The following is a 21,343-nucleotide window of genomic DNA, read 5'->3' as shown; positions in this document are numbered from 1 at the left end:
TGGAATCTTTCCAGTGGCCCTAGTGTAATAGTAAGCTCTGATTTGTAGGAAATTGCTGTAGCAGCTACACATAGCCTGTGCTCAGGGAATAGGTGAGATGAGAGACCTTCTCCCAGTTTCATGTGGGTAGGAACAGCACAGAAGAGATTTGCTTGGGCAAGTGCAGGACCACAGCAAGGAGTATTTAAGTCCTCTGCCTGTGACACTAAGCAATACTCAAAAGGCAGGAAGAGAAGCCACCCTTGGCAAATAGGTTTACTACTATATTAATAATGTAAGTTCAAATTGGTAGGGCAAGCTCAGTTTTGTTTGCAACTCCTGTCCTGTCACTTTGGCTCGTAGCTCATCATCCAAAAGATTGTCAGCAGGACCCTGTCAGAGTTTCCCTGCACCAGTTACTACAGCTGTGTGCTAACCAGGTGAGTCTGTACAGCCGTCAGCCTCAGCCCAGCAGAAACAGCCTCCTCAGGAAGGCTCTCAGTAAAGCTACTTTAAACATGAGGTAGTTGAAGACTTGCAATTTAAGTTCTTCATTGTGATATAGCTCAATATATTTATTTTTTTTAAGGAGAAAGGGGCAGTCACTTAGAATTTGTATTCTTCCCAATTTCGACCTACCTCACACCATTCCTTTCCAGTTGAGAAATATTGAAGTATTTTTGACAAGGGGAAATGAAGAATCTCATTTTCATTTGAAAGGTCTCTGCCTTATTCAGTTCCTCTCCTAAAAGAATTTCTTAAAAAGGAAGTTGTAAAGCAGTTGTGAGAGCTACCCCCCTGTGGTTTAAGCTAATAAAGGAACAGTATAGGCAGAAAAGGCCACCTTACTGTTTCTGCAATGTATGTTAACGACCTTGAGAAAGCTATTGCTTTATCTCAACATTTCTCTGATTGTCACCCATTGTTTCCCCACCCACAAACAACACAGGAGGAAATATGCAATTCAAAAATTTAATGTTGAACAAGGCAGTAAGAATGAAGAGTCCACTCCCTAGGAGGAGTAACTGTACACAAAATAAATAAGTTACAGTTTAAGCAAAAGCACAACTGGCTTTTTAAAGTGCATGTGTATAAGGCCCTTAGGCTGTGAACTCCATTGACTCAATATTTAAAAAAAAATTCTTTATATAAATCTGCCATGTGTTTTAAGAAGGTCTGGCTCCGCTCAGAACAAGCCCCCAGCTTCATTGCCTGGAGCCAGCCATGCTTCACATCTTTTCTGCCTACTGCACACAGGAGAGACAGAGATGTCTTAGAATGGCATCTGTAATAGACTATCACTCCAACTCCACACTCATTCCTTGGAAGCTCCCTGTTGGACCGTTTAGTCTGGAGACCATAAAAAAGTTGTTTGTAATTAAATACAATTACACTCTGCAGACAATAGTTTTGCATACAAAGAATCTGGTCAAGTTGTCTGCAATAACATGGCTAGTAGAAAAATAAAGGACCATTGTTTACAGTCTTGATGCTCAGTCCTGTGCACTTACTTTACACTTCTTTTTACAGAACAATTTCATGTTTGCTTATTTGTTTTGAAATACAGGGGAAAAAAACCAGTTCTACCGTGCAATAAAATTAAACACATACATCATGCTGTGTCCTTAATTCACGTGAGAACAAGACTTAAGTGGTTACTTCTGAACAGTGACCTGAGGTTCAGGACATTTCCCTGCTCAAGTACAAGTTGAGTTACAGCTAAAAGGCTGTTTCTGCACAAAGGAAGACCAAATCTGTCCAACTGGGGTAAAGACAAACAGTTTCATTTACTGAAAAGTTCATTTTCCAAATGAAAATACCTGTTCTGCAAGTCACATCCTAGAACTATTTTTCAAGAGTTTTTGTGTTTTGGGGTTTTTTTCCTTTTCCAATCTGACATTGTTCCTTTTTTAAGCAACTGCTTAGAGACTTCTACAGCCATGTAAAAGGCTACTCAAACTCCTTCTATCACATGCCTTGGACTCTAGAAGTGCCAGTGTTAAATACCCAAGGTTTCAATCTCCGGCAAAATGTCAGGTAGACCAAGGGCACCGCTGTCAAACAGAAGTGACAGTCCTCACTTTGGCAGACAAAGCTTGCTTAAACCTTCTCTTCAGATCCTGCATGTTGGGTGATTTTGGCCGTGGAATAAGAGAGGTTCTCCTCCTCTCAGGGGTGCTGGTTATTTGCTGTTTACTGACTTCTTTACAGAGGAGATGGAAGGCATTGAAGACATTGTTATAGTTTTCACTGACAGATACTTCATAGAAAGTACAGCCCAGCATATTGGCCAGCTGAAGTCCCTGCTGAGGCTCCACCTCTTTGATATGCAAGAGATCAGCTTTGTTTGCAATGATGACAATGGGGACCGTGTTCCCTGGATGCAGCTGTCGCACATGATGGTAAAGGTGACTGAGTAGCTCAAAGCTCTTGTAGTCTGTGATGGAGAAGACAATCACTAGGGCATCTGCCCAGCGAATGCATCTGTTCAGCTGCTCATTACAATCTAGACTGTGTTCGTGGATCTGAAAAATGAACGGTCTCAAGTTAGATAGCTGCAGTCATAAAAGATTAAAGGAACCTGTCTTCAGGAGTCTGTAAGGCCAAATAGCATTTTACAGGTTCAGAGAGATATATTTGCATTTCACATTGTAAGTATGAACTTAATCTGAGCATAGCGAATAAATGCAGATGTTGATTCAGCTGCAAAAAGCTGGAATTTAACACTGGAGTTTGCTCTACTCAAATGGAAAATTGACCTGAGTAGTTCTGCATGCAGAGAAAGACTTTGTAGTTCCACAGAATGGGAAATTAACTGGCTAGACAGTAAGTCTGGGGAAGCAAAGATATGAGCTGGAAGCATTTAGACCTGGAGTGTTGCCCAGTTCAAAAAGGCAACAATCCAGCATTACTCAGGTCTATATATTCAAAACTTTAACTTGTGACACACTAATGAGCGCAGCCACAATGTAGCAGACTTTGCTTTCTGTCATACACATTTATGAAGCTTGTTGGGCAGTGATCATAGCAATTTTTTCCACATGTACCTTATTTGCACAAAATTGTTTCTGGGTTTGTGCCTAATGTTCCCAATATACAGGAACAGACACTTCAGTAATTCAGCCTCCAATGAACAAATGATTCATCAAAACAGTGAGTTGTTTCCTTTTACTACCAGCACACTGCAGGCACCCAACACAGCTGGCTTGACTGGTTAAAACACTAGTTGCCACCTCTCCCACACAGAACACCAAACTCTGAAATGGACAGCAAAATATTTCTAGAAAGACCATAACAAGATGCTGCACAGAAGGACACAAGCACACAAACACTTTGAGCTGCTCTGGTAAACTGCATGGTTGCATCTAGCTCACCTGAACTCCTGGAGTATCTTGTACTTGGATGGCCAACATCTCTCCATCTATCTGGATGTGCCTGCTGTAGAGATTACCTGACAAGAACACCAACAGGTTCACAAATACAGCCACCACTCTGCAGACAAATGTTGCTTCTGCTGCCCATTAGTTGTGTAGAGAAACTTGTATTGGCACTTATGAGGCACAAAACCAGCTTAAAAGCTTTCTGTGTGTTAACAATGTTTCTGATGTTACTAGAAGCCTGGGATTAAATCTTGTATTGATTTGTTTTGAAGCTGGGATTTAATAGTGTGCAACTTGGAACTTAATCACTTCTTAGGGACTATTTTAGCTTGGATGATAAAGGTTAGAGTGCAAAATAACCAGCTTTTATTATACAGAAGAGCAGTTTGCTTGTCATTTTGTATTTACACACTTAAGTGAAGCTCTCTGCTGGTTGGCCTGTAAGATATGCTGTGTTGGTTTGTTTGTTAGGCTTTTTCAAGTAATTTCCTCAACAGAATGCTGCACATTTTACATTGGCATTAGTTTAGACTCCCCACTGTACTCACTGAAGTACATAACATCACCTCTCCCATTTTCCTCTTTAAGCTGGCCTTGCCTAGCCCATGTAGATCCTGGCACTCAATTTGCAAAGAACAGCACAACAGTAGGTTTACAGAATGTTTTCTTGTTTCAGCTAAAAGACTCCTTCAAAAAGGGGCACTTTCACCACATAAAGCGAATTCTGTCAGAGACCGGGGCTGCAGTACAACCCATCTCTAGGGCTGCTGCGGTCACAAACCGCGTGTGGCTATGCTTGGCGTGCCCCTTTCGGAGGGTGGCGAGAGCAGACCGGGGAGGGGAACAGCTCCCAGCGAGGACACCCCGCGGCGGCTCGAACCGAAGGCGGCACCTGCCGGGTCCCCCCCCAGCCCCGGGGGACAGTTCGCTCTTCCTTTCCCACCTGTGACGCGGCTCTGCGCCGGGCTTTGGGCACTCGCTCCCAGGGCGCGCACCCCGCGCCGTCCAGCCCGGGCACCTCCGCCGGAGGCACCGACCGGCGGCGAAGCGGCCGGGCCCCTCTCCCCCCTCTCCTCCCCTCGCGGTAACCCCCTCCCCCCATCCCGGCGGGAACAAAGCCGCGCCGCCGCTCGCCTACCTGCGTTCCGCTCGTAGTCGCCGATGAACCGCCGGGTGAGGAACCGCACCACGAGCGCTGCGGGCAGGCACAGACAGCTCCGTTACAGCCGCGCTCCGCCGGCCCCGCACCCGCACCCGCCCCGCTGCCCCCTCCTCACCTGTCTTGCCCACGCCGCTGCCCCCCACCACCGCGATCTTGACGAGGCGGGGCCGGGCAGTGGCGGGGCCGTCCCCGCCGGGCGCGCACTCGGCGATGGTGCACATGCTCTGCGTCAGGCGCATCCCCGCTCCGCAACCCGCGACTCGCACCCGCCGCCGCCGCTCCCCCGGACCTTTTCTCGCCCCCGCGTCCCGCCCCGGCCCGCGGCGGCCACTCAGCGCGACAGAACCCCCTCGAGCCCCGCCCCGAGTCCCGCCCCGCCGGGCAGCGGGGAGGGGGGAGCGGCTGCGGGGAGCGGGGCTGAGGCCCCCGGGCCTCTCGAGGAGTGGTGGAGTCTGTCAGAAACGAGCAGTTTGTGTCTGTGTGTGACCTCCCCGCTTTTGTGGAGTCAAACACCTGCAGCACCGAGAGTTTCCGAAAATCACACCGCCGGGGTCGTCTCCCAAAATCCTTCCAGGCTGACTGAAACGCGCGCGGAGTGTGTAAAAGCTCAGTCACCTGCCTGCTTCCCAGCCTGGCGGGGTACCTCGGTCCTGTGGATGTCGGTCTGTGTGTACCTGCCATACCACACCTCCCTCCATCCGCCTCCGGATGCCTTACCGCCTTACCTTGCCTTCTTGCCTTGCCTTGCCTTCCCTTGCGTTTTGAAATAAGCACACAGAGTAGGAGCCGACTGAAACCGGAGCGGCTGCAACTGTGAAGGAAAGAGTTGAAACCAAGGGATGAGGCGGAGGAAGGTCTGTGTCCTTTGAGCTTGGTAGTAAGACACGGAACAGAGTGGGGGAGAGGAATCGAGGAAATCATGGATGTGGCAATGGTTAAAGAAACAGAAAATAATGGCAAGGGAGGAGAATTATAAACGAGAGGTGAGTGGGAAACGGAGGACTGTACCAGCCGAGGCACAGGGAGCAGTTCATGTAAAGCACTTGAAACAGTTTCTGGCATAAGCAGGAGCCTGAGCAACAAAATGGAGGAATAAAACCTGCCCACATGTCAAGCAAAGCTTGCTAGGAGAGAGGTAGCAGAGGAGGATAAAATCAGTCTCCCACGTTCAGGAAAGAGACCTCATAGGAAAGGCCACTAGATAACACTGAATGCCAATTACAGAAAATAAAAATAAATAAATAAATAAACAAATAAATTTTAAAAAGCAATAGCCCCAAACTGTTTGGCTTAAAAACACAGCAGGGAAAAATGTTAAAAGAGAGTCAGGGGGTAGAACTGGGTAACATTGGCCAAAGATGGGCTCTATCTCGTCAAACACACATTTGTGCAGAGCTTTCTATAAGCTCCAAAGCTACGTTTGCACATGGAAAAGAAGATAATGGGAATATAACGAAAAAAAATTCTGCTCCTGCAGTAGCTCCTGCATTCCAAGATATGAAGGTGAGAGCAGACTCTGAACAACACCTGGGGCTGAGCCATGCTGGGTACAACAGAGAAGCAGCTCTCTTAGCCAGCTACCAGACCAACACCAGAGGTGATGGTAGTCTAGCTTTGTGAGTAGTGAGAATATTGTAAGACTAACTACATACTGAGCTCATAGGGGGAAAAAATGTTTCCTAGATGCAGTTTAAAATAAATAGATGGGTAAAACATAGATTTGTAAAAAGCTGTTAGAAATTAAAAGGGAGAAGAGTAAGAGATATAATGAGAAAAAAAATCAGCAAGGCTGAAGAACTCAAGGACTTGAATACAAAGCAAATACTGGATTTCTTTATGCCAGAGCAGCAGCAATGACCTGGACATTGTATCTTGAGCAAAGGGAAAGGGTTTCACAGAAGATTTCCTGGCACATTGGTAACTAAGGTCACTGAAAATAGAAAACTTAAAGGTAGAAGTGAGGAGGATCGCTCTCATAAGAAAGTTTTGTCTTCAGGATGCAGAAATGCAGATGATGAATAATGTCAGCTAGAAATAGTTCAACCACAGAAAAAGAAACAGGGCTGTCATGCAGTGAGAAGGGCATACAAATTGAAGGAAGTCTGGCAGTATTGAGAAAACTAATAAGCATTTTGCTTTCAATTTTATTAAAGATGATTATGTGAAAGATGGATGCAGAAGGAAGATCAGTAATGGGAAGAAAGTCATGGGTAATTACTGCAGGGGGGAAAAACAAATGATCTCATCCAGAGTGCAGACAGGCCAAGTGTATGAAGATGAGGGTGCTAGGAGCAGGAAGTTTTACTGTAGTGCTCAAGCCAGTCTGGAAGACTTGCATTAAAGAAAGGAAGGGAAATAATTTACAATAATCTGGACAAATTTTGAAGGAAAGAATAGTTAAAGGTGTGGGGATAAATGGGATAAAAATGAAGTATGTGATTAAATGAGATGTTTCTTCAGCAGGAAGTTCAGCAGGAAGAAGTTCTATCTTTTCCTGATAGAACTTTGTTTCCCTTATTCTTCAAGAAAGGCAATGTGGTAGATGTAATCTATTTGGGATCAAAAATACCTGCTGCTGTCCAGATAGCAGTTGAAACAGAAACAGCTGTTGAAGCAGAAAAGTGTTTGGATCAGGAGACAATGACAGAGGGGTGCTTTATATGGGAAGTGTCAGACTGAAGGAAAATGCTCTGTGTGATTCATCAATGCTCCTGTCGTCCTTCATATTTTCCTTACAGTGGTGTCATCAAGAACACAAACATGCTAATGAAATGTGCTGTTGACAGAGCCAGGAGGCGTCACCAGCTCAAACAAGGGTGGGAATAGTATACTGGTGAAACTGCATGCCTCTTAGAACAGTTTTAATGAAAATACAATTAAACTCGACAATACCAATGACATGCAGAAATTAATCACAAAAACTTCTTCCACTGGCTGTAAGATCAGCACTTGGATAAGAGAGACTAGTTAATCATGAGGTGAGTAAGAGTATGTAAAAAGGGAAATATAAACCCAGCAATGTCAAATAAGTAATTTCAGAAAAGACCTGAAGTAGAGTATGTGATTCTGTTGTCCAGCCAAGAGTAAATCAATGCTTTTGTCATGGTTTAACCACAGTCAGCAACCAAGTACCACACAACTGCTTGCTTACTCCCCGCTGCCTGCCTTCGTGGGATGGAGAATCAGAGAAAGTAAAACTTGTGGGTTAACAACAGTTCAATAATTAAAATAAAATAAAATATACAAAAGTGATGCTTGGAAAATGGGAGAGCCAGAAAAGTTAAAATTAAGGGCCAATGTCAGCTCAAGAATAAGTGTGTATAAGCTCAGTTGGAGTAGCAAAACACCAGAACAGACCATTAAAAAGAGTCACCACTAACAAGTCTAATTTCTCTAGATTTGAGCTGGAGGATTTTATAGAAGGATGATCCCTTGTAGAGGCCTACAGAGAATATTCTAACACCATTCCATAAATAAATATTTTGACCTAACATATAGCAATGCATACAGCAAAGTGTCTCCAACATATGAAGGGGTGTGGTAGAAAAGGGGAAATGGGAAAGAGTGATGAAAATTAGACCATGCCTTAATAAACTGGTTTTATAAAGGAGATTATTAATTAGGGACTGGATGAAAGTGCTAAAATAACTGGAGAATGGAATCTTCTTCCTCTGTCTCAAAACACCAAAAGCAAAACAAACAGGCAGACTGCAAGGTGGAACTTCTGGAAAAACTGAGATACAAAATACATTCTTGTGAAACATATGTTTGAGTGACTGAGTCAATTGTTGTAGGAAGGCACTGGGACAAAAATTAAAATTATCACTGTACCAAGAAGGAGTGCACATTTAAAAATTATGAGAAGATACATTTTTCAGTACTTTATGCTAGCAAAGAATTCATGAGCAGCAGTAAATCATCTTTTCAAATTTTGCACAAATTTATTAAGTATTATGGACCAGAAAGAGCTCTAATGTGGTGTGGACAGGCTTTCTCATCCATCCATCTTTTTAATAAAAAATGTTATGTCATCCTGTCAGTTAGGCAGAAGTGACTGCTGTCAGAAACAAGGCCTTAGCCCAGATAATCATGGGTTGGAGCTGGTGTGAATACAAACTTCCACACTTCAGGGACACATTCCTGAAGTATATTTTATGCCGCTGTACAGAGGGTATGTTTATATGCAGTTTACACCTGCAATAAAGACACTTTCATCAACAGCCAGGGAATAAACCTTACTTTGTTATCTAGTGCTTTGGTAACTCTAATGCATGTCTTTAGAGAAACAAATGCTGTGGACACGGTGTTCAGAAAAACAGACTAAGTCTGCTCATTCCTGGTAAGTATTTACTTTCCAAAGCACTGTGAGTTCTGTCTTTGGTTTTATAAGTGTAAATACAAAAAAGCTCCCTTTTTATGGCACAGCACATGTATCCCACAGTCTCAACATATAACGCCAAGTGGACCAACCCCTGTGAAAAGCCCGAAAAGACTGGAGCTTACCCCTGCTGTCACACAGCCTTGCGTTGCCTTCCAAGAGCAAAATAAATAAGGGAGGGAGCAAGATATTAAAAGAAACTACATAAACAGGAAAACAACTTCTCTCTGTACTGCAAGAGATCTCCTGAACAGCAAAGGCCAAGCTTAGGCCAAGCTTACCAAGCAAGATAGGATCTTCATTCCAAGGCAGAGAAAGGGGGGAGAAAAGGAACAACATGCTCCATGCACTCTCACCTACCCACAGATCCTATGTGGTTTCTATAGCAGCACAATAGCAGACATTTTTCTCTCTCCACAAGAAAGCCTGAGTAATGTTCTGCAATTATATTAGTCTGCATTTTAATCAGATTTTATCTTCTTTTAAGCTTGCATTTTTTTCCTATTTCCTCCTTATGTAATGCTCCCAAACTCTAATCCAAGAAGTGAAATGCTCCAGGTTTTCTTTTTCATTCAGGGCTGCCCATCTGCTGCCAGTATTTTTTTGTGCTGGTTTGTCCCCTCACAGTACAAGCAGTTGTTCTGCATGCAGAGTGCTGGTTTGATCCAAAAAGTGTTTGTGTGGGGGGAAGCCCCAATTACAGAATCTCTTGAATTAATAGAAGCTCTAATGCTTAATTCAAAAATGTATGGGAGACAGCATAGCAGAATTCTTGTTTTCCATTTTAAGAACGCCTCAGAATCTATATTAAGCCCTCTAAAAACTGTGGCATTAAAATGCCATTACCAGCCTCTTTAAATCTCACCTGATGTTATAACAGAGTCAGTTCATCAGGGGGCTAACACCTGGGTTGCATTAGGAAAGGTCAACAGTCGTGCTGTGCCAGGCAAAGTGTAAGATGATGCTTACACTGGCAGAGGAGCGCTAGGAGTGGTGCAACTTCTCTCAGTTGCTAAGCAAATGAAGACCTTGTTGCATATGCATTCTGCAAGTCTAACCTCTGCAGATCCTTTAACTTCATGGAATCATCACCCAGAAGTTGCATCCCTGAAACTATGGAGAGGAAAAGCAGTTGTGGTTACCACCTCTTCAAATTTCAGCCAGCACATCTGGGCATGCAGTGACTGGCCCTGCAGCTGTGCTGGTGAGAGGCCGTGGTTGCACATCCTGCCATGCTCAGGGGTTCAGCCAGGATGACACAAGCCCTCATTAAGCATGGTTTGAGCTGACCTTGTCTTAAGTGGAAAGATACAGAAATCTTCAAATTTCTAATATAACTTCACAAGAAGGATGTAAATTCAAGTCATGCCTACATACTACAACAGAAAGTTATGATGAGTGAATGTGTAGGTTGCAAAGTCAAATGCAGAAATTATAGGAAATGCCAGAAATAAGATTGCCTGGTCAACCTTAACTCATCCTCCCACAGGTATATGCATTTTATTAGAGCCTTAATTGCATAATGTCCCACAATTACACTGTCTCCTGTCATACTGACAGTCTGTCTTCTGTTTGCCCATGGGAACAGGGCACCTAAATATACTGGAAGATCTGGATGTTATTCAGCATTTCTTTTAAATCCTCCATTAATCAGCCCATGGTGCAACACAGAAGGTATTCCTTTCGTATAGAAATTACTAACCCCTTTATAGGCTTGTGATGGTGGGAGCTCTCCGGAAGTACCAGGCACAGTCTTCCCATCCATTCTCCAGCTGCAACTGGTGCGGCAAGGGGCTGCGAGGGCAATCGGGGAGGGGGGGGAAATGCCAATTTTACACAAAACCAGGAGGGAAGATAGTCTTGTTTAGCCTAGCAAATGGTGCCTATGAGAGGCATGATAATTATCTGCTGCCAACTCACATGAGAGGGATCATGGAGGAAAGGAGAGCTCCTTAGAGAAGGGAGCAGCTCATCAGAGGCTTTTCCTTATGAGTGGGTTTTACAGACTTTAAATACCTAATGGAACTAGGCACTCCATTCCTCATACCTTTCAGTAGGAAATGGATCCACATGCCACTTTACAAATACAATTGTTGTTAACAATTTGTAACAGTTTAAAAAAAGTCTACAGCTACAGAGATCTCCATAAGGAATGAGGTGATCCAAAACATTTTTCGATATCCAAACTAGATAAACAATAAAAAGGTAACAAGGAAAATTGGAAAGTAAATTATTCCCACTTGGGAAACACTACTAGCAAGCTATATAGCTACATAGATATCTAGGCTACAAGAAGCTAAGTAATGTGTTCTGCTTCACTGAGTTTCTATATCATAGATTTCTATATTCTGTTTTGTTTGAAGCTAAAGACCATTGGTGACTCCATGAAGGATGTGTTTTAAGACATTAAAATGAGCAAGCATTGCTGTCTATGAGGTAGTCTTAACAGTCTTAAAAACATTTTATTCATTAAAGTTTCAGAATCGTCATTAGCATTCACACAATTACTATGCAGGCAGATGACTACAGACAGGCAGCCAAAAATTGTCAGAGGAATTGCATTCATTTTTATTAGCAAAAAAATGACACTCTGCAGCTACTGCAACACCCAACATTTTAATAGCAATCCATTTTTCAACAATACCCTGTTCAGCTGGCTAAACATGCACAAGGATTAAACACAGGAAACTTAAGAGCAGGCTCTGTCAGCTATGTTTGTTTTCTATAAATCCCTTTGTGATGATGATGAACTGCACCATAACAGAGAAGAATGGTTTAGTGTTATTGTATAGATGACTCATATACCATCTACAGTTTGACAAGAGCACAGGTTTTTGGTTTGGATTTTTTTTTCTAAATAAAGGAACTAGTCAGTCCAAAAATAGAAGCAACACTTAGAAGAATGCAGCTCCTAGAGGAATTACAAATTCCAACTACCGAAAACACAGAGGTTGGTATGCTGGGGCATCTCTGCTGAGGATATTGTGTGAAAGCCATTAATTCTTCATCTGGAATGTAAATCTATGCCATCCAAATGGGATTTAAACATTTCAAGGTAGAACTTCAGTTCCCGGCTGGAACTTGATTTAACCGGTTGGGCAATTTTCATGGTCATTTTTATATTTGCTTTCTTGCTCAGAGCCCAGAGTTATTTGCCCTGTGTTACCTGCAGCGCTGTGGTGTGGTATGGCTGGAATGGGTCCCTAGGCGAGGAAGGAAATGGAGCCCCGCTCCCCCAGCTTTTCTCCTCTGTTCATCCCAGCACAGCCTCCCCCACCCGCAGGCTGCAGGGTAATTGCACGGCTGGTGAAGTCGGAGGGGACACTGCTGCTGCTGCACATTCAGTTGCACATTTTAAGGTTTAATGCCATATTAATAATAGGAAGAAAGAAAAGCAACAATTACAGAGAGAAGGAAAGCATTTCCATGTGTTTTTTATGCTACGACAGAGCACTTTTGCCTTCTCCCCAAAATATTTAGAAGCTCTGAAAAGAAATAATCTTGTTTGCTCATAATATCCTGGAGATGTGTTTCTGTGGCTGAACTACAACTTACCTTTAAATCAGTCTCACTGATAACAGATAAAAAAATCTCAACATTTGAATCCATTAGTCATGCTTTCTTTAGAATGAATCACAGAAATCTCCACCAAATGATAAAGAAAAATCCTGACAGAGAACAGCTTATTTTCTAGCTTCTCACTGGAAACTATAGAAGTAAGAGCCTCAGACAGGCTGTGCCTGGGTGCCTCATGCACTGAGACACTATAGACTTGGGTGAGTTTTATCCAGCTGTCTAGAAAGCATCTGTCATTCAAACCAGGTTGAACTACAGCCTGAGAGGAAGTTTCTTGTTCACACTGTCTAAAACAAAGCCCATCACTACTAATTCTTGTTGGACACTGTTGAAGATGTGAAAGAAAACCTGGGCCTAAACTAGTTCCTCTGGGAAAGGTGACTCTCCTAGGTGCATGCTGGGGCAGCAAGTTTTGTTGAGAGGAGCAAGTATAAGGACCAGGGAGCAAGTCAGCTGGCTAAAGACAATGGGACTTTCTATCTGGATCTGTTGGTTTGACATGGGTCTTCCTTAATTTCTGATTTCCAGGGAGTCATACTGTTACAGGATGACCACAGAAAAGATGCAAATAGAACACAGCAATTGCCCTTTGTCCAGGCAGGACAGATGGCTTGGACTGGCAGCAGCCCTGAACATACCAGCACGTCACTGGGCTCTTCCAAGGCTCTCAGCAGTAGACAAGCCACCATTTAGGAAGTAGGACTGGGCTTGGTTTTGTTGTTACAAAACGTAAAAATCTCTGCAATATAACCTAAACAACCAAGAGAGCCAATGGCTTGTCCTCATTTCAGTATTGCTCCTGCTTAGACCTAACAACAGCTCTATGCTTTTTGCATCATGGACATTTTCCTGTGCTTGGAGAAGGGTGCAGAGTGATGGCTTCAGGGCAACTTAACTACCAGTGGGCTTCGTCTGACCTTAGGACTTCTCTGCCTTCACATATTAAGTGGCAAAGGGAGGATCAGAGCTACAGTCTCCATAAGTATTAATGTGAAATACTACATTTTAAATGTAAGATGAAGGGGCTTTAAATGCAAAGTACTACCCTTTGTCCCTTTATTTGAGTATGTAAGAAAACGCCTCATTACGTATCACTGTATTACTGATGCAGAATGTATTTTCCTACAGGTTTAGTTCCACTGTTCAAATTAATAAAAGTTTACATTAATTTTCATGGTATGAGAATAGAATTACTAACTACAAAATGCATTCTCACAGTCTGAAGTTGGGGAGAAAAGTATATTTAGAAAGTCTGGAAAAATTCATGGTTTTTCACAGTTGCATTTGTAAAACACTGGCTTTTTATATTGAAAAAGAATTCTGACCAAGACTGACTTGTGACTCAAGATATTACTTCATATTGCTGAAAAGAATACTAAGAATCAGCATTAAGCTAGCTGTAAAGCAAGCTATATGCTTGCTAAGAACATATAAAAGAAACTGTAATAAGTCAGGCTTAAGAGCAATCCTAGTTAGAATCAACTACTGGAAAATTAGACAATGTTGAAATTTAATACATATTGCAGGTTTACTACATTCTAGACAAAGAATCACTGTATCTGCAAGTCTAACTACAAGTAGTAATTCTCCCCAGTAGTTATTGTCAGCATCTTTCCTGAATTCCCATGGGTGTGAAAGGGAATAGGCTTTGCACAAAAATAATTAGGAGAACTAGCTAAATGAGGACTTATTCTAGCCAGCTGGATATAACAACTCAGCTGTAGATACCAGCTGACTCACTGCTTAGAATCCCACATCTCTCACATCTTGGCATATGAAATAGCTGAAACATCACAAACTGATAATAGGATTTCTAACTGAGAAGTGGAAGTATTTTGCATTAATATTACATATAGCTATGAATAAAACATTAACACATAACTAGAATGTTTTTCACTTGTATTTGAGCAGTAATTGCAATCTCAGCTGTTTCAAAATATGTATTCTTTCAAAATAACAGAAGGCAGCGATACATAAAAGACTCATTCTCTTTTGGTCTCTGAATCAGCTATGAAAGAACTGAAGTTTCAGTTTATGCTTCTGTCCTTTCAGCAAGCAGTACAACTGCATTATTACTGATCCAGGAGAGATTGTAATGTTATTATTAAATCTGAAATAAAAACTCCTGAAAAAAAGTCAGTGCTCAGTAAAAATATTCTGGAGGAGGGAAAAATAACAACTGGCCAAGACTACAATAAAGCAGAATTTTCTCAAACTCTACTCATAGAGTATATTCTAAACCAACATTTATTGATGAATGTCCCACTTTCTTTGACCAGCAAATTGTTTGCAGAATTGGAAAACTTTGTTCAGAGTCATAATAAGAGATTATGCTTATGGAAAGAAATTTTTTCAAGAATCTCTGGAAGCTGTATAATGGCTCATCTATGCCAATTTAGCTTGCAATTTTTTCTAACACTAGGGCAGACTGTCCTCTAGCTAGCAAAGAAGTACTAAATGAGGATATTTTATTTATCATTTCTTTTCATTTTAAATAAAATTCAAAAGCAAATTAAGTGGGTCTTGTTTGTCTTTCAGGTCTCTAGCTCTAGTAGCACTTGAAAAAGTGCCCAACATATTCTCAGGGAAAAAATATTCAAATACAATAGAAGAAGCATCCAACAAGTAAAGAATGGAAAACGAGTTCTGCAAAGGAAGGAAATCATAGCCTGCACGGGCAATGGGGAGAGAGAAAGACACTGCAGACAGGCTGGATATGAAGCTTCATGGCAGTACTCTGGAAAGTGAGAGGTCTGGGGAAAATGCATTCACACTGTAATATTTTGCAGTCCATAATGCATAGGTTTTTAAATGGAGCCTTACAGGCATACTTTTTTCAGGTAGTTGTTTCATTCGTTACATCCTTGGCATTCTGTCAGTCACCAAGAGTGACAGCAATGATATGCAGCAGCACTTATGGACTGAGAGATGAGCCCTGCTGCCCATCACCCAGCTCTGCCAGCACCTATGGACTCCTGCAATCCAAGGAACAGAAGGAAACACAAACATGATTCATATGCATCAGAAAACAGATTAGCTGTTGCCATGAGCAGAAGAGGTAAGAAACCTTCCTCTTTTGCTCAGTTCAGCCCAGCTGCAGCGCAAGACCAGATCCAAAGCTTACTGACATCACCAGGGTTCCTGGAGCTCAGTGGCCTTGCCTTGGGGTCTCCAGAAAGTGAGTGTCCTACTAGATCTGAGGTGCCCAAAGTTAACTTGAGAGCCACCACTTAGCAGTAGGTACCAAGATGTAAAGGGACAGCCAACACCTTGAGCAGCAGAGATCATGGGTCTGCCTCTGGTCACACCTCAGGATGAAGCATGTCCTGATCCCCTTGCTCCATCACCCACCCAAGCCAAGCCCAACCAAAGTCCTATGCCTTTTCTCACGACCAGCTTTCTGTACCATACAAAGTCATATGTCAAGCCCAGCCCTTGTGCTTGTTTGCCCACTCCTACCCCATGCCTCGAGCTATCTTTTGGCATCCCAAGCCAAAAGCATGGCTCCCACATTGGCAGCTTTCCTACGGGCTTCTGTGCCAGGCCACTCTCATGCCTGAGGGCCTGCTAGGCAAGAAGCCAGAGCTTCCCCCATACTCCACCAGTGCTGATGGAACGCACCAGACAGCAGCTGGTTGCCACCCCGCTGGTGGCAAGAGGAAGGCAGAGACAGCTCCAGTTTTGGGTTCCTGTCTGCTCATGGTCTTACCAGTGGTACGGGCACTGGTACACAGCAATGGTGCTGTACTTGAGATGAATGGCCTGAGTGTCAGGTCAGGAAGCCCTGCCTCCCACAAGTTAGTCTGTTCACTCTCACAAGGGGTATTTTTGGGTGAAATTTTTGTCCCCTCAACATCTGTTCACATATTTTTGTCTGTCTAATTGCCATAAAAAAAAAGGTCTGTCATCACATAAGAAACTGCCAGTGGTTTGTAGGTGAAACTTGTGGCTTCAAGCATGGCTTTGTCAGGGGATGTAGGAGGAAACATAAGCATGTTGGGTGTGCAGAGCTGTTGGAGCTCCCAAGGAGAGGCTGCCAGCACGGGCGAGGAGGATGGATACAGAATAAGTACAATTTATATTTCATCACATATTACTGGAGGACATGTACTTCATGTCTAGAAAATGAAGCTGTTATTACAAGATGAAAATCCATACGCCAAAAGGCTTGTTTTTGGCCTTACTGCAAGGCTGTGCTCTTAGGAGCAGAGCTGTTGTGAAACAGTAAGGGACACGCTCTGATTCACCGTGCGATCCAGCAAGAGCTTCCAAACCATGGAGCAGTTGTTTTTCTTATAGTCTCCAAATGGCTTTTGTTTGCCTGCCAAATTCAGCTGACATGTCCTGCCTTGCAGCCTTTTGTGAAGAAAGAGCAGACCCAAATGTCACACGATGTAGTCATGTGTAAGGCAAGCTCCTCTGGGCTCAGACACACCTCAGCCCACAGAGAAGGCAAAATGAAGGTAAAGTTAGACAGTACCTTTCAAGGAGACAAATGGAAGCAATATGTGCTGTATCAAGTACTAGAGGGCTATGATTTTGTGGTGCATTTGAGAGAGCCAGAGTAAGATTAGTGCGGCTCTGAAAGTAACCCCAAACAAGACCACTGATACAAGAACCATATGAGTTCTTGGATCAGCACCATTGCTCTAGGAGGTTTCTTAGGCCTCCTGCTAATGCCTTTCTTCATACTTACTTCTTGAAATCCCCAGTATTGAATCAGCTTTAACAAGAGGAAACATGCTGCACACAAAAATAATATTAGGGGGGAAAAGGTAAATGTAGGTGATTTCCTAATTGCAGAAAAATCAAGATAGCACTTTATTGTTTTCAAGAAAGCCCAGGATAGTTTAAGAAGCTTCTTTCTCATTTCCCTTCTCCTTTCTTCTCCCTTCCCATCCTCCAAGTCTGCTGATGGATATTATGGGGTGTTTGAATTGTGGACAGAGAGTGTGCATTTCTAAAACATGCTCTGCTACTCACTTAGCTATAAAATATGTAGTTAGCCCTCTCCAATGGACCATGATTCCCTAGGAGAGATTAACTTCTATCAATTTTTCAAGGTGGCAGAGCCACCCACCAACTGCTAAATCAAGGCTGAGGCAAAAAGTCTGGAGGCTTTACCTGCCTTGTTGCCTGTGAGGGTCATCCTCTCCTGGGGGATGGCCAAAGAAGCTTCAGGAGGACCTCGACAGGACTTTCTGTGTCCCAACAGAGCTTCACAGCGACTTTGCTATCAGCCAAAGATAGCAGGATGGATGATGCTTTTATACAAAGCCAGTCTATTTGTTACATCCAAAGGATCACATGATGATCTCGGTTGTATGAACACTGATGCTATGAAGTTTCTTAGACCCAGCTTTACTAAGACACTTGGGGATAACAATGCTCAGAGACACTGGTCAATTCTTTGAGTGCAGATCATCAGCTCACTTCTTTCTCTTCAAAGGGCAGAATGATGGAGACTGCCTAGAGCTGCCCATGATGGCCGAGAGACTGAAGTGCTCATCTCAAAAGCAGAAAACCTGTCTTCAGCACTCTCCTCAGTCTGAGGTGATTCAAAGCCATATCTTGCTCCCTTGAGGAGTCTCCTCCAGTTTCTGGACTAGATACTTCTATGGAGACAGGGCATTCTCTGCGTCTTCTCTCAAAGCAGAGTGATAGAACAAGCAAGAAAGTGTCTCTCTGTGTCATCTACTATCGTAACATTCAGCTGAAGGAATGAGGCATTGACTTTAGTCTGCTTCCAGAAGAGCTTATAAATTTTCATCCAATCCTTTACAGCACTAAATATTCAGCGGAGAAAAAAAAAAAAAGGAAAAACTGTACTTGTTATTTCATGAAATACAGAAGTCTTCATTGGCATTTATTAACTGAATTGTAAGAGTTTAAGAGCTGTATACTTCCATTCCAGCTGCGGGAATAACTAACATGAGCAGACTTCCTCTTGAAATATGAAAGGTTTCTCAAGCGAAAGGTTTCTCCAGCAACAATGACTGTTGCTAGAATGCCATGGCCCATACGAGCAGAGGCAAACCAATGATTCATTCATAATTCTAGCTGGAAAGGTAGGGTCTGCTGTCCTGCTGATGAATGTAACCTCCTATCTCTCATTAGAGCACAGATTGGAGGCAAGCCCGAGTCAACCTTTATTATTATAATGAGTCATATGCACTTCAGCAACTGTCCAGACCTCCCTGGGAGCCCTCTTATGCTAGGTGAAAGAAGAGGTAGTCCAAAGACATGACAGCTTCACAGACCAGTCCTGTTCTCTAACTATTACAGTCACAGGTAAGCTCTGCAATCTTAACTGGGGCTCAAAAACTGCAGATTCAGCAGCAGGGCAGCCTAACAATAACCACCTTGGGGGAGGAGGGTGAATTGGTTAGGGTCATGAGCAAGCGCATGGATTTTGTGGTGTTCATTTTCTCTCCCTGTCCCAGCTCTGCTTTTGAGAACAGTGGGGGATGGAGACTGACAATGATCCAGATCTCTGAAATGCTCAGAGAGGGAATGACAGTCAAGTTCAATGACCTCTTAATTGATAAGCAGGGAGCCAGTAGCCAGGATAATGGGGACAGGGAAATGCGCCTCCATGTGCCCTGCACCCCAGGCTTGCTGCTAATACTGCCCTGTCTGCCAGAAATGTTTAATGCTGTTCTAGCCCATTTTTGTAGGCTGACACTTTGTTATTCAGTATGGGATTTCTTATTAAAAGGACAGATTCAGGTTTTACTCTTGAATCCATTTTCTGGGGACCCAGGCACGTCACTAGACATTAAACTCACAGGCACCAGAACACTTGTATCCTAAAGTTTGCCTTGTACCTGAAATCTGAGAAATACCATCTTACAAATAATTGAGTTAAATAAGACAAAAAATACACAGAATAAAAGATGTCTTTTCCAAAGACCTGTGCATATGCAACATACTAGAACCCTGCGCAAAGGTTAAGTTTTATATCAGGTATTGAACTAAAATAAAAATATTTTTAAAAGCAGTGTTCAGTGGAAAGGAAGATTATACTCAATAAAACTGAAAGTAAGCTTTTGCAGGGGCAGGCAACAGTAAGGTAGCTGATCGTTTAGAATGAACTTTTGTCCTCTGATATCTACAGCTTAATATCTTCAGAATACAGAGGCAAAGAAAAGCATGGAATATTGAAAAGCAATGGAAATTAAAAAATAGTTGTTGAGTTGGACCGATGTTGCACATTTTGAAAATATCTTCAGGAACTTAATGCTTAAGCAAAAACAATAGAACAGGTTAAAAATCCCAACAACCCAACACTGTCTCAAAACCACAACACAGAAATTAATGTGTTAACTCTGGAAGCTGATGAGGTTGAACTTGCAGGGCATGAAGTAGCCACGAAACCTTTTGAGATTACCATCTTTAGATTAGAGCCATTTTTGGTAGTAATTCCTCCTGTGTTTATAAGTTGGTTAATCACTACTAGACAGCTTGAATGCAAATGAGAACTAGGAGCTGGGGGAACTTGTAAGACAAATTCCTAGCTGACAGGTTTTAAAATGAGCAAGCAGGAAAAGGAGAGAATGAGATCAGACTGCCCAGACCCACTACCCTACTGACTTGTTGGTATGTGGAGAGGAACAAACACTGGTAGAGATAAGAAATACTTGTAACTCAGTATTAAAGTGTCTGATAGCTTCTTTACTAATTTTGATGTAATACTGATGTTTTAAAGCATATAAAAAAAAGACCTTTCAGAGAAATGTGATCCCATGGCCTCAGAAATTACCCCCACATAAAAGAGAGAGGTAAAATAACATAGTAATACTCCAGTTCCAAAATGCTAGGAGGAAAATTACAGGCAATTTCAGTCCCATTGCTATTTTCTTTACTGCTTTGAAAGAATGCAGTAGATTGCATTAAGCAGGCAGGCTTAGAAAATGGTTCTCTTTTACAGGGTGTTATTGTCTCAAAGGCTTCAATGCCTTTGGAAATGTCCACACAACAAAATAAAGGATGCAATGTAGTGTGGTAATCCTCAACAAGCTTTTATCTTGCTACCACAGATAAGAGTAGCATCAAAAACATAGCGGGTAGAAAGGGCTTTTCACACCAGCCTGTGTCTGTAACATCCACATAGACTGCCCTAGGGCAATTTATCTTTGGCTTGCACGTTTGTGCTCCAGTCCATGTCTGTCCATCATGTTGTGTAGGCATGTTTTCTGTCTTTGCAGTAGATGCAAATGATAATGATGCCTAATTAAGAAAACTCTCCCTCACCCACTGAAATCTGAGCAGGCTAGAGACCAAACTGACCGCATGCAACATCAAACACTATCACAGACACTCAGCAGGGGGGTTATTTTGCATATCCATTTTAAATATAATACCAAGAGAACAGGACCTGTTAGAAAAGATCTGCAGGGACGGAATTTTTCAGAACACAAAGACCCATCTAGTTCCCTGACTAGTACTCATTACTGGATATTTGGCAGTTTGTGTCTCTATGGGTTTGGAGACAAGAAGACCAGAAGTAATCAGTATAACCATTTGTCTCAAATCCAGCCTAGTAAGTAGTGACCAGAAGGTCTGGTTAACATATCCTGCTTATTTTTAAGCAATCATCCTTAAGACTGTTATTTGCACTTAGGCAGCTGCTGTACAAATAGGGCAAAGCGATAGGGAACCCTAGAGTAAGAGGAGAAATGAAACTGATGACACTAATTTGGGTTCACAGGGACCTAGGCAGGCTTTGAACAAAAAAGTAAGGCACAAAGAGACACATCAGTAGCAGTAGAAGCAGTAGCTTTCTGTGTCCATGCTTTGTCAGTCCAGTGGCTATCATTTACCTGTCGATTATACAAGATACAACACACGTTTATCACCATCAGCATA

At 42.6% G+C, this 21,343-nt stretch overlaps 1 protein-coding gene across 1 annotated transcript; it reads right to left on the bottom strand.

The window, feature by feature from the left end:
• Positions 1–937: 937 nt before the first annotated feature.
• On the bottom strand, positions 938–4,822 carry RASL11B (RAS like family 11 member B). Its single transcript, XM_051790393.1, has 4 exons — positions 4,637–4,822; positions 4,498–4,554; positions 3,354–3,430; positions 938–2,504 (listed from the first exon to the last, which is right to left on the bottom strand). The coding sequence occupies exons 1-4, from the start codon at positions 4,758–4,760 to the stop codon at positions 2,037–2,039; spliced, it is 726 nt and encodes a 241-aa protein (XP_051646353.1). The 5' UTR covers positions 4,761–4,822; the 3' UTR covers positions 938–2,036.
• Between the last annotated feature and the right edge of the window lie 16,521 nt (positions 4,823–21,343).

Source organism: Manacus candei, unplaced genomic scaffold, assembly GCF_025592945.1.
Source record: "Manacus candei isolate 608988 ecotype Guabito, Panama unplaced genomic scaffold, ASM2559294v1 h1tg000028l, whole genome shotgun sequence".
Classification (NCBI taxonomy): Eukaryota; Metazoa; Chordata; class Aves; order Passeriformes; family Pipridae; genus Manacus; species Manacus candei.
This window is presented reverse-complemented; position numbering and strand designations above follow the sequence as displayed.

Excerpts from the sequence above, each read along its gene's own strand:
- RASL11B (XM_051790393.1), bottom strand. The coding sequence starts at position 4,760 with ATGCGCCTGACGCAGAGCATGTGCACCATCGCCGAGTGCGCGCCCGGC. Across the intron at positions 4,555-4,636 it reads CAGCGGCGTGGGCAAGACAG|CGCTCGTGGTGCGGTTCCTC; the intron begins GTGAGGAGGGGG and ends GCCTGCCCGCAG. Across the intron at positions 3,431-4,497 it reads CGACTACGAGCGGAACGCAG|GTAATCTCTACAGCAGGCAC; the intron begins GTAGGCGAGCGG and ends TGTTCTTGTCAG.